This window comes from Bos mutus, chromosome 13 (genome assembly GCF_027580195.1).
Source record: "Bos mutus isolate GX-2022 chromosome 13, NWIPB_WYAK_1.1, whole genome shotgun sequence".
Taxonomy (NCBI): Eukaryota; Metazoa; Chordata; class Mammalia; order Artiodactyla; family Bovidae; genus Bos; species Bos mutus.
Genome location: NC_091629.1, coordinates 49,071,640 through 49,087,366, shown reverse-complemented (window position 1 = coordinate 49,087,366; position 15,727 = coordinate 49,071,640). Strand labels below are relative to the sequence as shown.

Sequence of the window (15,727 nt, the reverse complement as noted above, 5' to 3'; positions counted from 1 at the left end):
AATGACCTTCGTAAGATGCCCGGAAATCACTCAAAGACCTGCGACTGCCCCCAGAACTCTTTAAGAAAGTGTATCTGTTCATCTGAGGTCCATGAGTGCTCCACCTGCCTCGGCATTCCCGGAGAGTCTGTCTGGTTTGACGAACGCTTTGAGATGGACACTGAGCCCTTGATGAGGTCAGAAGTGCCCATGTCCTTTGATGCTTTGCTATTGTGGTTGGTCAGTGCACATTCTTGGTCTCTGTCCAGTCCCCACCCCCAAGCCCAAGCCCTGGCTGTCTCTCTCTCCATGGCCCCAGGCTCTAACCTTCTTCTATAGGTGGTGGGAGCCTGGGAAAACCCCCTATATCTCTCCCTCCTGCATTCCTATGAACTTTAGGGCATGGAGTCAGAGGAGTTTGGGAATCAGAATCAGCAGCCACCCAAAGGGCCTTCCACACACCCACTGGACCGTGTGGGGTGCTGGACTTGTGCAGGTTGGAAACTCAAAGTTCCTATTGGACTCTGGCCTTGGCCTAAAGATTGACCAACATGACGTGGTCCTCAGGTGAGTGCAGGGTGAAAGGTGGAGATCAGGAAGGTCACGACAAATCCTCCTCCTCCCCAAAACGTCTATCCTGCTTTTCTCTCCAGGATGAACCAGGCACCTGTCCAAGGCTTTGAGGCGGACGTGGGAAAAAGGACCACTGTGTGCATTACATACCCCAAGATAGACAGCCCTCAGGATCCTGGTGCCCAGCTGCTGCTGCTTCCTCTGAATTCATCTGGTCTGAAGTGCGTCATGGACACAGTGCAGAAAGACAGCATCATTCAGAAGGCAGAAAATCCTGGGTATGGTGGTGGAGGGTAGGACATTGTAAGGAGGATAGTGGGAACTCTGGAGAGACCCTTGCTATCTATCAGGGCACCCCCCAGGCTTACCTAAGTTTGGGGACGGCTGTGTCAAATGATGCTGAAACTCCCCCACCTCAATCTTGTTTTAGATTTCGGATAGTCCAGGTCACCCGTGGAAGTAATGAGAAGGAAGACAAGGTGAGGGACCCAGGAGGGAAAAGGGGAAGGAGTAAAATGCAGTGGGTCGGGTTGGGCGGCCACTGGATGGACATCAGGTCACCACCCTCCTCCGTCTCCCCAGGTCTCAGTGATCAGCCTGAGCTTCCTTTAGTACATCCAGCGGAGATGGCTGGGAAAACACGGTCACTTTCCATCTCTGGGGTTCATAACTCTGTTGTATGCCTTGCACACCTGTGACCAGGTATAAGACGCGGTCTGCAGCTCATAGAACTTCATCCCTTTGCCACTAAAAGTGTTTGTTTTCCCAGGGACTTCAGGTTAAGCCCAAAGTTGTCTGGCTGGTTTTCAAGATCCTGCGTGGTCTGACCCTTCCACTCCCCTCATCTCTACCAGCACTCTCTATGGGCTTCTCGGTTCTCTAAACATCTGCCTTGGGCCTTTCACATGCTGTTCCCCTGCCTGCAGTGCCCTCCTCTTGTCTCCCCAAGGAATCCTCTCTTTTCCTTCAACATGATGAGAATCAACTCTCTTTCCTGGGCTCTGTGTGTTCAGAGTCTTCCCTGGGGAAGGTGAGCTCTGTTCTTCTCCCAGCTCCAGGAAACAGCCTGTCGCCCTTCACGTTAAGTGAATGTTTGGTGAAGGAATGCTCAGTGGGTGTGGAGGCAGCCTGGGATCCAGCCTGCTACCCCAGAGCCCTCTTCTCTCTTACCCCATCTCCCAGGTATCCTTGTTTGGTTTTGGGACAGACCAGCTCATGAGGTGGTCCCATTACTGGGATGATAAATATTGGTTCAAGACCAACACACACAGTTTTAAAGAAGAGCAACAGGTCATCCTTAAGCTGCAGTGTGAGGGGAAGGTTGCTGTTTACAACTGAGATGGCCTCCAGCCAGTTCAGCCCACTGGAGGCCCCCGGAGGCTGACAGGGGGTCAAGAGGACTCTGAGTGTCAGAGAGGGATAAGGGCTTCAGAAGTACCCTGGATGAAGATCACTCTGCTAGGAAACCCCACATGGTGACATTAAAGGACTACTTTCTCTTCTAGATTCTCAACAGTGAACATTTCATTATGTCACATATATATTTTTACCTTATCAAAAAGTAAAATTAAATGAAAAAGAGGAAAAAGCAAAGCCTAAAGTTGAAAACACATTAAGTGAACCCAACTATACATCAAATTGCTAACACAATCACCAGGGAAAGAGGTAAAGTTCCTTTAAAATTCAATACACTGTATATCCCTTGTAGCATAGATTCTGTGGACAAAAAGAACCACAAAGAAATTTTAAATTTTACTCAGTAGACTTTGATTATAATACTGTAATATTTTAATTTATTATAATATTATAAACTATATAATAAATACCATACAATAAATACGTAATTTTATTAATATTATTAGGAACCAAATACAAAATTGGACAGGGAGAGTAAAACCCCTGGGACATTATGAATTCAAACAGGAAATATCACTGTGAGCTCAATTTTATGTTATGTTTTATGGTAAAATATACATAAAAATGGTCATTTGAAGGTATACAGTTCAGTGGCATTAAGCATATTCACATTGTGTGCAACCACTCCCATCTCAAACTCACAGTTTTCAAAATACGTTGTTTGTGAGTCCAAAAGCCACACTAACATCCCAGAGACAACGATCAACTCTGGAATGTGGATTTCATTTTCTAAATACTTTTCCCCACTAATCTAAAAGTTTCAGGCCTGGACGAGAAAAGTACAAGGAAAACCTGCACAACAAATATGGGACAATTTGAGCATCAAAAATAGCAACTGTCACAGATGAGTCACAGTAGATATATAAAAAATCCTTGAGTCCATATTGACACTCAGAGAGATATCAAAACAATCAGAGGAAACTATTATATTAAATGGGACTGGGGGAGAAGCATTTATCTTGCCTTTTTGGTAGAAACAGTATTCAAGGTGAGCCAAGAACCTGTCAATGAGGGTTTTCAGTCACTGGGTATCCAAAACACACCCACTCCGTTCTTACTTTGGCCGCCCCACAACCACACATAACCTGACAAGATGAAAACATCCCTGGTACAGCTGAGAGCATGTTTACCTGCTCCCCTAAGGGCACAGAGGTGTGCTCAGTGTCTGGCTCAGAGCTAGAGCTCAAGAATTCCCAAAGGTGTGGGCAGTGCGCTTGTCACCATCTTGTTGCAGATAACTGGACCCATATGGCATCGTATAATCATCATTTAGAGGAATAAAGTTATCCACGATGAAAGCAGAGTTTAAAAAACTGGTTGCCCGCCTGGAAAGTGATTAGAAAAGAATGGAGTGGGAAACTGCTGCCTTCTTTTCTATTTCATTTTTAACCATGTGTGTGCAGTTGTTTCCTTGGAAATAAATGAAATCAAGGGTATTCCCTGGGTCCAGGGATTCCCTGATGGCTCAGATGGTAAAGAGTCTGCCTGCAATGCAGGAGACCTGGATTTGATCCCTGGGTCAGGAAGATCCCCTGGAGAAGGAAATGGCAACCCACTCCAGTATTCTTGCCTGGAAAAATCCCATGGATGGAGGAGCCAGGCAGTCTACAGTCCATGGGGTTGCAAAGAGTCGAACATGACTGAGTGACTTCACTACAGGTTTAGGACACCACGATTTTACTGCTGCAGCCCTGGGTTCAATCCCCGACCAAGGAACTAAGATTCCACAAAGTGAAAATGAAGTCGCTCAGTCGTGTCCGACTCTTTGCGATCCCATGGACTATAGCCTACCAGGCTCTCCCTCCATGGGATTCTCCAGGCAAGAGTACTGGAGTGAGTTGCCATTTCCTTCTCCGGGGAATCTTCCCAACCCAGGGATCGAACCCGAGTCTCCTGAATTCCAGGCAGACACTTTAACCTCTGAGCCACCAGGGAAGCCCGATTCCACAAAGCTCGTGACAAAAAAGCGAAAGCAAACAGAAAAACTACCCCCACCCCCAAAGTTTGGTTGGATAGAAATTTACTTTAACCACATTATATTTTCTTGTAGGTTCTTTGCTCAAGAGGGAACAAAGGCCCTCCTTTCCCCTCTCTGCCTCATACTTGACAAGTTCGTTTTGGGAGTAGCCAGCACCCCCTCACGGAGAAGGCAATGGCACCCCACTCCAGTACTCTTGCCTGGAAAATCCCATGGACGGAGGAGCCTGAAAGGCTGCAGTCCATGGGGTCGCTGAGGGTTGGACACGACTGAGTGACTTCACTTCCACTTTTCACTTTCATGCATTGGAGAAGGAAATGGCAACCCACTCCAGTGTTCTTGCCTGGAAAATCCCAGGGACAGGGGAGCCTGGTGGGCTGCCGTCTATGGGGTCACACAGTCCCACATGACTGAAGCGACTTAGCAGCAGCACCTCCTCAGAGAGGCACCACACAGGCCTTTCTTGCCTTTTTCATTCCTGTGCCCATTGTACTTGATTTCCATGCCCTCCCTTGTCAGCTGGACCCTGGGCTGAATGCCAAGGTGAAGGCAGTCTTACCCACAAAGCCTATATGCAAAAGCTCACAGTGTGACCTGTGCGGTGGGGTCCCTGATACTACTGGGCTAGCATGAAGGATCCCACTGGGCATCAACCCCTTTTCCTCTGGGGAGGTCACAGGATACACCAAAAGCACCTCTCCCCTCCCTCCTCTCAGCCTCCAGCAGAGCACCCTGCAGGGCTCAGCAGGTGGCTGGGGTGGTGAGAGATGTGTTATAAGGAGGTGTGGTGAACAGGGTTGAGGAAATGATGGAGGCCATGGGGCCGTGGATACTGCTGGAGTCTGTGGCCACAGCTTCCTCCTTTTCCAGTGCCTGCTGTCTGAGTCAGCCTGCCTCTTGGCCTGTGAGTTGTCCCATGGATAGGAATGAAGCCTTCATGATGGGCTCTAGGTTGGTGTGCTGCCTTGATGGCTCACCTGTGCCTGGTGCTTCTGCTCTTTGGTTGGAAAAGTCTCACCTGACGGGCTAGCTGGTACAACTCCCAGAGTGGCCATTGGTCCCAGGACCCACAGATGTAGCCCTTGACGCCACATACCCAGTGTACCCAACTGGCTTGGCAAACACTTTGAAAGGGCCCTGAAGCCCGCTCTTCCTCCAACATGTTCTGTGATGGTCTTCCTGGCCAGTGAGTCTCCTCCTGGCACCCAGGTCATGCTGAGTTTCTCTGCCACCAGGCCCTGGAGATGAGCTCCTCCTTTCAGTATGTGTTGTGAAGTTCTGTGACACACAGGTTTGATGAGTATTTGTCAAATGAATGAAAAGTTGGATTAGGAGCAGGGGGGAAGCAAGCAGCCCATTTGATGTCATCCATTGGATTTTCCCGTTTGGGCTTGGGCGGACTATCTGAAGAGGTGGCCCCGTATACAGGGAGGAGAGCTAGAGCCGAAGACTCCTGCATGGCTTGCAAAGCACCTTGCAATGGCAGAAGGCGAGAGATTCCACCAGCTCGTGTATGAGACAACTCTTAGCCAGCAACCAGCCTCAGACTCTTGGTAGGATTGGAATATGAAGAACAGGAGAGGGAATGACAGGGAACCAAGACAGGGGGTGCAGGAACAATGTACGGGTTATCAAGCCCTGAATAAGAGCTTCCCCTGACTCCTGCACCCCAACTAGTAGCAGTAAATAACTAAGGAAGAGCTAAATTTAAATACACATTCTTACCCTCTCCTGCCTCCACACAGATGACCACTAGCTGGGAACAGAGAGTGCCCGAACTCAGATGGACACATGACTGCCTTCCCTCATATCTCTCCTCTGACCATTGATCCATTCAAGGGGGTCAACTCTTTGCTTCCAAGTCCTTCCACCTGTGCCAAGCTTCAGGTGCTACGAAGGCATATAAAGAGCTGGGGACGTTAGTGACAAAGGACTAAGAAGAAAGAGGTCCTAGGGCTTCCCTGGGGGTCCAGTGGTTAAGACTTCGCTTTCCAGTGCAGGGGCTGTGGGTTCAAACCCTCAATGCAGAGGTGTGGGTTTGATCCCTGGTTGGGAAGCTAGGACCCCACATGCCTTGGGGCCAAAAAAAAAAAAGAAGGAAAAAAGATGTCATAATGTCCACTCCATACTGGGCTGCCAGTGTGTCAGGCAAGACTCTCAGCGGGGCCAGAGAACACAGTCCTTTTTTATCTGGAGAAGCCTCACTCCTCGCCTTCACCTCCGTCAGGGTCTAGGCAAATCCCTCTGGTCCCAGGAGCATAGAAAGTAAACTGCAGGGGGTCAGGGCCTTGAGACCCCTTGTTCTTGTCTTTCCTTCTCCTTGCCTGCTTTCTCAGCTTCCTGAGCAGAGCTAAGCTGCACCCCAGCATCAAGGGGTTGGGGGAGGGATCTCATGGCTCAGAGAACCCTGATGGCCCCTGCTCCTTCCTCCTCCCTGCCTCTGCTCACCATCCCCCAGGCTCTGCAGGACTCAGCATTTCCATATTGCTCAAGTAGTCCCTTCCTCAGCCATGGGAGTGAGTAGGTGGTCAGTGGGACAGGAAGTAGGAGGTGAGGTGTTGGGGGGAACAGCTAAAGGCCTCACGTGTCCTAAGATTAAACAACTAAACCAACTAGCTGCCCCAGGGTCTGGTTCCGTGAGCTGAGATGAGAGTAAAAAACCCTTAGATGCTCAGTCACGTCCGACTCTTTGTGACCCCACAGACCCACCTCCACTTCTATGCTGGCACACAGGGGTGAAGTGGTGAGTGGTCTGTCTCTTCTCCATGGGTATAAATGCTGGGAAACCTAACCCAGGTCCAGCCGGCCGAGGAGGAGCTATTCTAGCTGATACACAGGTCACAGCCATACCGAGTCCTGTTCATGCCTGTCCTGGGCTGTACGGTGGGGAATTCGGGATTACCATTGATGAGCACTGCATTGCACTCTGGGAGAGCAGGTGGGAGGGTGGTAAGTAGTGTGAGGCTGAGCCCCAGCACCTCCCTGACATTATCCTTTCCTATCTCTGCAGAATGAACCAGGCTGCATGTCTAGGCTCTGAGAACAGCGTGGGCAATGGAATCTCCCTGCACATACCCCACCGGAGAATGCCCTCCACCTGGAGGAATGCCCATGTTCTCCTGGAGTCAAAGCCTCCGGAGCTAGTGTGGGCTGCAGAGGGCATGAGCCAAGATGAAAGGGCTCCTTTCCTCAGCTGGAGACACAGAGTTGGAGCAGACAGCCCTCAGCCTTTAGGTGTAAGTGTTGATCTTGTCCTCACTCTGCAGTCTGATCAGACTCTCCCCACCGTCTTCACCGTCAGTGTATACTACCAGCTTTCCCTTCTCTACTTCATGCCAGGCAGCTTTTTCAGCCTTTAAGTTGCTGCTAGTCCCACATGGGGAAGCAGATGAGCAAAGTTAATTAGGTTGCGATGTGGTAACTGTTGCTCTTACATGCAAAGCATGAAGCGCAAGAGAACAGGGTGCAGCCCTCACCAGACCCAGCGCACCCTGCAAACAAGAACATTGCCCAGACTCCGACTCAGTTCTCACGTCCTCTGCTCTTAGGACTCTGGGGCCTCGAGCAGCTGCTATCAACGCAGAAAAGGAGAAGGCAGGATGGAGGGTGGGGATTTGTGGATGGAGAAGACCCACATGCTCAGCTCTGATCTCCATTCCCCTAGGTTCTGGAGATCAATCACACCGTCCTCAAGTGCACCCTTGAGAACCGGCTGGAAGATGAGACAGTGAATTCCCATCCGCCAGATTCACTGCACTTGTTATGACCTGTTGCATGTGACAAGAAGGAAAAGGACCTCTGGCCTGACGCCCTGGAGCAAGGTGGGGTGCTGCCCCGAAGACCCATACGCTTTCCTCCATGCTTCTCCAGATCGGATCTCTGGGTTTGGAGCAGATGAGAAGAGCAATTGGCTCCATGACTGGTAGGACTATCCAAACAGATGACCCTACTGTTGGCTAAACAAAGTGTATTATAGGGACTTCCCCAGTGTTCCAGTGGTAAAGAAACCACCTTCCAGAGCAGGGGATGCAGGTTTGATCTCTGGTTGGGGAATCAAGATCCCACATGCCCTTTGGCAACTAAGCCCATACTCTATAACTACCGAACTTGAGCTCTGGAGCTACAACTAGAGAGGAAAATCCCATGTGTTGCAACTAAGACCCAACACAGTCAAATAAATAGATATTAAAATGAAAAATGTGTTCTAGGAAGTTGGAGCAGAAAAGCATACACAAGCTAAGAAGGTGAAAGCAAGACGACAGTTAATAATTGAACAGAGGACTAAGCCTGATGGAATATCTGCTGGAGAGGGGAGCCCCAGGCCTGACATCCAGAGTGGGGTGAGGGGCTATTGAGGATTGGATGGGGAGGCAGAAGCAGGTATAGATTAACTATTTACTGGATGAAGACTTAGCTTGGCTGCCTCCAAAATGCCTTTCATCTGCTGGAAACTCTCTTCCTGGTCCCAGAAGGTGTATGGGGCTTAATGCCTCAGCTTACGACCTATAGATAATGGAACTGAGAAGAAACTCCAAGGCAGACAACAGGGTCCCTCTGTGAGCCTCTAAGCTAGAGAACCAGAGTTGGGGACCAAACAAAGTTAAGGACCCTAGAGAGATCAAGCTTGTCCCTGAGAACTTCTAGAGTAGAAAAGGCCAGGTAAGGATCCTGAGCCACGGGGAATCTGACTAGAGGTGGGGACCAGCCGGCATCTTGGGGGCTCCAGATTTAGCTCTGTGGGGGGGAGGGGGTGGTTAAACTGTAACTTTTTACAGAGCATCTGTGTTGAGTCCCATGCATGGGCTTTGAAACCAAGCTCCAGCAGTGGCAACGTCCTCCTTCCCACTCTGTGTGGTGCGATGGGATGTAATGGGGCCTGAGCCTTGGGGTAAATAGGTCTGGGGTACTGTGGCGCCGATCGCAAACCTCCCCACTCTTAGCCGGCCTTAGCTCCATTCCCAGGCTTAGGTAAGAGGAACCCCAGATTATGGTTGGAGGGCCAGAGGAAGGTCATGCCTGCTTCTCTGAAGAAGACTGTTCTCTTAGGCTTTGATGAAGCTGCCAATACTAGGCCTTAAGCCTACGCACTGCCTCCACCAAGGTCAGGCCACAAGTGATGAGTCCTGCCATTGTCCATCCTCCTTCCTGGTTTGACCCATGGCTGGACTACAGAGGACCAGAGTCGGTTGCATCTGATATGCCCCGAAAGGGACACCCTCAGGACACTCACCCAGCACAGAAGGGGAATGAGGCCAGATAGAACTTCTGAACATGACGACTGACTTTAGCCAAAAGCCCATTCAGTGTTTCTGAAGCCTAGACCAAGTTTTAAGTCAAGAACATATGACGGTTCCTCATTACCCCTGAGTTCAAATCTAGATCCCCAAGGCCCTCCCTCATCTCCCTCACTGCCCATCCCACAGGGCAGACCAGTCTTCTCACCAGAATGCTTGGCCACCCACCCGAGTCCTCTCCAGCCTTCGAGGGCCAGTTCATACCTTCCTGCCTCAGGCCCGGGCATTTCTACAGCACTTCTAGGCAGCACACAGAACTGACTCTGACTCAGGGATGGGCGTCTGCCTGGTCCTGTCAACAGGGCTCAAGCTTCCTGTGGACAGGGGCTCTGTCTTGTGAGCCTTCTGCAGCTCGTCTCTGTCAGAATGCAGGCAGATGACAAATTCATGCCGCTTGACAGGAATCTTTAGTGAAGCCTTCCTTAACAGATGCTCTTGATGTACTGCTGTTTCCCAGCTATACTGTAAAGACAGCAGCAGAAAACAAATGCCAAGACCCAGGGTTTATTACTGAAGGGGGAGGTGACAGAGGGTGAGGGACTGGATAATGAGTTCTCGCGAGAGGCTGCAGATACCCACTTGGCCAGGGCAAGGCATTCTCGGGGTGACTGCAGGTTGGCAACAAGTGTTGTGTCCTCATTCCCCTGTGAGTCAGGGCCTGCCTTCAGCCTTGTGGGTTTCCTCCCCTCTTCCTGGGAATGTCCGCAGACCTGGGGCTCCCAGGTTGGGTCACAGAGCCAGAACTTGTTCTGGCCAACTGCAACTGTGTGGAGCGGCCACAACCCACTCTACCGCCATCTTGTCTGTCTGCGTGCTCCCAGGCTGTGGCTGCTACCTGGAGGCGCCTTGAGCAGGGCTGGGGCTGGGGCACAGCAGGATGGGCCCGGGCGATGTCAGGCTTTGAGTCAGGGACTCATCCAGCTTGCGGGTCTCGGCCTCCAGGACAGTGGCCTCGGGGGCCTGGGCCACGGCCAGGAGGGAGTGAGAGAGGCTGTGGTGCAGGCCCGCCAGCTCACGGTTCGTCTGCACCGAGCGGGCGATGTAGTCCTGCTTCTGCTTCCGCTCCAAGGCCAGCTGGGCTCGCAGGAGGGCCACCTGGGGGGCAGGAAAACCAAGAGGGCAAGAGCCATGGAGGACCCTGAAGCTGCCCACCCCCTCCTTGCTTGGCTCCTGTGGTTCTTGTCAGACCAGCCTTTGAATCAACTCCACACCCATGAATCTCAGGATTAGGCTTTACAGTATATAGGGCAAGGGCTGTTGGGAATCAGAGAATCCAGTGATTGTCAATCCTGGCTGCACAGGAGGCTCAAAGAGGGAGCTTATAAAAAAACAAAACTATTCATGTGTTTACAGGTAATAAAATGCCCAGATTTTAAGTACATTTTAACATATTTCCTAACATACATATTCATGTATAACTACTATCTCAATCAAGATACAGAACGGTTTAATTGCTATAGAAAGCTCCATCATGCCCCTTTGGGAGATTTTAAGAAACATTCTGACTTAACTAGACAAGATGAGGCCTGAGCATCAGTAATTTTTTCAAAGCTCCCCAGATGATTCTAATGTGTATAAGGGTTGAGAATCACTGACTGATCCATTTCTCAGATGGGTACACTGAGGTGGAGTTATTGGGAGCTCAGGGCACATTCAGGATGAGGGTGGGGCAGGAGAGGCTCCTCGTCGAGTGCAAAACTTCAGGAGGTGCTCCAGGTCCAAAGGGAGGCCTGCCCTGCCTCATCCTAGTCTGGGCCTGTCTCAGCGATCACTTTATATGAGTCTAACAGAATTCAAAGTGAGAGCTTGAGGTATAGTCAGGGCCTTCCAGTAGTGACCACTGATTTCTGGCACAGGTTCTGAAATCAGAACTTCATAGTTTTAATTACTCCTGGGCCTTGCAAGACAGGGTGAATCTTCAGGTGAGACCTCAGAGGCAAAAAGGCACTTGAAACAGGTTCCTGGAGCTTGACCTGAGCTCTGGGGTATGGATCCTGGTGCCTGTGCCAGGCTGCTCTGCCTGGTGTGCTGATGACAGTCCTGCCTGCAAGCGTGCATGTGAGGGCGGAGGAGGCCTGGGTGCTTCTGCTTGGTTCAGGCTGTCCTGTGAGAATCCTCTGTCTGCTCCTCAGCCTTCTTCCCTTCCCTTTCTCAGTAGGCGGTCTGGGGCCTGGAGCATACTTTCTTCCCCGCTCCCACCCTAAGCATAGGAGAGGTTAAGTGCACTCAGTGTAGTAGGTAGAGCTGGGACGGCTCTGCTTGCCTCCCATGGGGTCTGCAGTTCTTTGAGGCACGAACTATCTTCCCCCTCCCTGCTGGACACGCACGAGGGACCAAGCACATAGCAGACACCAAAGCCTTGCTGTCAGAGTACCAGGGAGGGAAAGAGCCTTAGAAGATGGAACCTTCTGGAACGTACCTCTTTCTGCAGCTCAGCCACGTGCGTGGCATCCGAGGAGACTTTCTGTCCTCCTCTTCCATCCTGGGGGAGACAAATATTGTTCCAGGGGAACAGGCCTTCCATCCGGGGTTTGTGCAGGCCTCCCACAATCCTGGGGCACCAGGGCCTGGGGGCAGGAGAGGCCTCAGAGGGTCTAAACCAAACCAATGGGCAATGCCCATGGAGACTTGATGCCAAATGTCCCAGAGGTTTGGATGGGATTGGCTTCTTTGAGGCACCTCATTTAAAGTACACCGCACATCTGCCTCGTGCTGATCCCGGGCAGCGCGTGAAGGATGCAGAGGGGAAGTGGGACAAGGGCCCTGCCCTTGGGAAGCTCTCTTTAAAGGAAGGGGGATGGAGGGCTGGGACGTGCTCAGCCACTAGGGACAGTCCCTGCCTGCCAGGCTCCAGGACTGTCGACTGATGGGCATAACTCAGTCAAAAGAGTGGTTTGCGGTGTCTTCCCCTAAATCCTTCTGGCCACAGAAAAGATTGAGGGCAGGAGGAGAAGAGGGTAACCGAAGATGAGATGGTTGGATGGCATCACTGACTCAATGGGGAAGCCTGGCGTGCTGCAGTCCTTGGGCTTGCAAAGAGTCAGATGCGACTTAGTGACCAAACGACCACCAGGAAACACCTTGGACCCATATCTTGTTAATTCAGTATTGCAAAGGGCAAGGAAGTCTAAGAGGTCCACGAAGCTGCTATTGAGCCCCTAGGTACATCGGGATGTGGCAAGCACCACACACTGGGAGAGACCAGAAACCCATGAGCTTTGCTCCCAGGAGCCTGAAGCACTGGTCTTGGGGCAGATGGACTGAACATCAGCAAAGGCTGCTCAGAAGGCAGGGCTGCCAGCCTTGATTCAAGGCCCAGTCACTGATGCTGGGCCTCTTTCCTGGGTCAGGGACAGTGCTAGGCGGGGCAGAGCCTGGTCAGGACGGGCCCTCTGGACTGGCTGAATCGGCTTCTTGCCTTGGATACACATTGCAGAGGACTGTTTCTGGTGGCCGGGCTTGGGCTCTCCGGAAGCTGCAGTCAATGAAAATGGACAAACCTGGGGTGTGGGGGACGGTGTTGTGGCTCCACTGCTCTCTAGGACCCCTGCCCTCGACGCGCGCATGGACTCCCTCTTCAGTTTCCTCCGCTCTCGCTCCACCTGCAGAGATTGGGTATGAGTGAGAGCCCAGGGCTTGGGCTTGGCTCTGGGCTGCAGCTGAGCCGCCTTTTTGGGGAGCAGGCTGGTGTGAGGGGTGTGGTGTGAACATAAGGGGTCGTGAGAAGCTGAACTGCATGGAGGAGAGTCTGTGCTGGGACAGCCCTGAGTGCACAGTGCTGCTGCAACAGAGGACGTGGGGCCAGCCTCCTGGGCTTCCAAGCAGGGCCAGCAAGTCTTCTGTAGAACTTCAGGCACTGTGGGCCATTCAATCTTTGTCACAAATACTGGTGCATCCCCACTTAACTTTATTTTCAGAAATGGAGAGCAGGCCAAATCTGGTCCTGGGCTATCGTTTCCAAACCCCCCGCTCCGGGGGCTGCAGGAGAAGTGGAGATGTGCACCTTTCTTCAGACTGGGGGCAGGAGCCAAGGACTGGAGTCACCCACCTGCTCCAGGGTGGTCCGCAGCTGGGCGTTGTGGTGCTGCAGCCGGCTCCGGTCAACCTCCAGCTGCGCCACCGCTCGCTGCAGGTGTTCAAGCCTCTGCTCCCAGCGCTGCTTCTCCTCTGCCTCAGGACTCGGCTCCATCTTCACCTCTGAGACCTGAAGGAAAGAGACCTGTCAAGCTCACCAGGGCAGCCCCTGAGACAGGGGAAGGCGGGGGAGCTAGACAGAGGGCAAAGGATGAACCAGGCAGGTGTGCGATTCAGGGACCCAACTCTCAGGGGAAGGGGACAAGCCCCTGGACAGGCACTCCCTCCTGGGCCATCTGTTCTCCAGGCCCCCAGCTCACCTCTCCCAGCCGGATGCCGGGCTCTCCTCCAGGCCCCTGTTCTGCTTGGCTGGTCAGGCCCAGGCTGTGGAGTCGCTCCTTCTCCAGAGCTTGTCTGGTGAGCTCTAGTTCGTCCTGGGACATCAAGGTGCAGAGCAAGTCACATCATGGTGACCGCACATTCAGAAAGTGAGAGGAACATCCGCATGTCCACTCCACCCTCCATCGTCAACAATCTCATCAGGTTTATAGTCTTATTTTTCTTGGCACCTCTCAGCTATTCTAGTGCAGAACCTTCATTTTACAGACGGATAAAACAAAGGAACAGAGGAGGATCTTCCCAAGGATACACGGTGGTCTAGGACTAAAATCTGTCTCAGTTTATTTATTTTTATTTTTTGGCCATGTTGCATGGCTTGCAGGATCTCAGTTCCCCAACCAGGGGTTGAACCAGGGCCATGGCAGTGAAATCCCAAGCACTAAACCACCAGGGAACTGCCTGGACCTGTCTCATTTTAGATCTTGCCTAAGCTAAGTGACAACTGAGAGCACTAGGAATCACGCAGAGGTGGGAACTGTGTCATCGCTTACTGGCTATGTGACTTGGGTCAAGATAGGAGCTCTCTCCAGACCCCAACCACCTTTGTAAAATACAAAGCGTAGATCAAGCCTCTGGGGTTAAACCTTTTTGGATAAATGGGAAGACTAGTGTTTAGATTATTTTCTAGACGCTTGAGGGTTCATAAATAGCAAAGGTCAAGAGGGGAGACAGAGAAGAGAAGCAGATAGTCTACTTGTGTGTGGTGGCCGTCTGGGAGGGAGGAGAAACTCAGGAGTACGAGGCCATGCTTGAAAGTCAGCCTGCTTAGGTCTAATCCAAGTTCTGCCCATCATGAGCTGGATGATCACCGACAGGTTACTTAACCTCTTTTACGGGTTATTCCTCAACTATAAAATGAAGATATTAACTGTTCCTGCATCTCAGGGTTGTTGTAGAAAAAGAAAGTGAGAGAACAGTGCCTGGCATGTAAAATGCTTAAAATAAAAACTGATGCTACTGTATAAATGTCCATCGACAGATGAATGGATAAAGAAGAGATGGTAACTATATACAATGGAATGTTTTTGAATGGATAAAGAAGATGTGGTAAATATATATAATGGAGTGTTACTCAGCCATAAAAAGAATGAAACAATGTCATCTGCAGCAACATGGACAGCCTTAGTAAGTAAAGCAAGTCAGACAGGTAAAAACAAATATATCACTTATACTTAGAATCTAAAAAAATGATACAAATGAATTTATTTACAAAACAGAAGCAGACTCGCAGATACAGAAAGCAAACTTACGGTTACCAAAGAGGAAAGGGGGAAGAGGGATAAATTAGGAATTTGGGATTAACAGATATACACTACACTATTATATATAAAATAGATAAACAAGGATTTGCTTGTATTACACAGGGAACTATATTCACTATCTTATAATTACCTATTAATACAAGGGAAAAGAATCTGGAAAGAATATAGGTATATTCAGTTATATATATATATTAATATATATATACATATATACACACACACACACTCTGCTATGTACCTGAAACACTGTAAATCAACTATACCTCAATTTTAAATAATAATGCTACTGGGACTTCCCTGGTGGTCCAGTGGCTAAGACTCCTCGCTCCCAAGGCAGGGGACTCAGGCTTAATCCCACACGCCACAACTAAGGCCTGGCCCAGCCAAATAAATACTGTGACGCTACTAGGAAGCGGGCTCCTTCTGAAAAACGTCCTTGAGTATTTTGGGAATGGGGGTACCAACCTGAACTCCATTACTGAGTAAACACGGCTCAGTAATTCCCAAGTATAGAAAGTGCCTTCCCGCCCACCTATGTATCTGACTTTTTTCTGTGCCGGTAAGAATAGGCCTAGAAATAGGAGAGGAGTCCCACTTACTGAAAGCTTCTTTCTTGGGCACTTTATTTATATTATTGCTTTTTGGACTCAAAATGGCTGTATGGGGCTGATATTATCATTCCATATTTTATCAATGAGAAAAACGAGTCAGAGAAGAAAAAGCACTTACCCCAGGTCACACAGCTACTAAAC

At 50.5% G+C, this 15,727-nt stretch overlaps 1 protein-coding gene across 8 annotated transcripts in view; it reads right to left on the bottom strand.

The window, feature by feature from the left end:
- Positions 1–2,370: 2,370 nt before the first annotated feature.
- CEP250 (centrosomal protein 250) overlaps positions 2,371–15,727 on the bottom strand; it is a 54,699-nt gene continuing 41,342 nt past the window's right edge. For 4 of the 8 annotated variants that reach the window (XM_070381641.1, XM_070381643.1, XM_070381644.1 and 1 more), the window contains 5 exons: positions 13,635–13,748; positions 13,289–13,444; positions 12,741–12,842; positions 11,660–11,722; positions 2,371–10,335 (listed from right to left, as the gene is read on the bottom strand). In XM_070381641.1, the coding sequence (XP_070237742.1) occupies positions 10,072–10,335; positions 11,660–11,722; positions 12,741–12,842; positions 13,289–13,444; positions 13,635–13,748 (699 nt within the window). In that variant the 3' untranslated portion in view covers positions 2,371–10,071. The remainder of the gene's footprint in view (positions 10,336–11,659; positions 11,723–12,740; positions 12,843–13,288; positions 13,445–13,634; positions 13,749–15,727) is intronic. The other 4 variants (XM_070381638.1, XM_070381642.1, XM_070381640.1 and 1 more) reach the window with 1 other exon arrangement.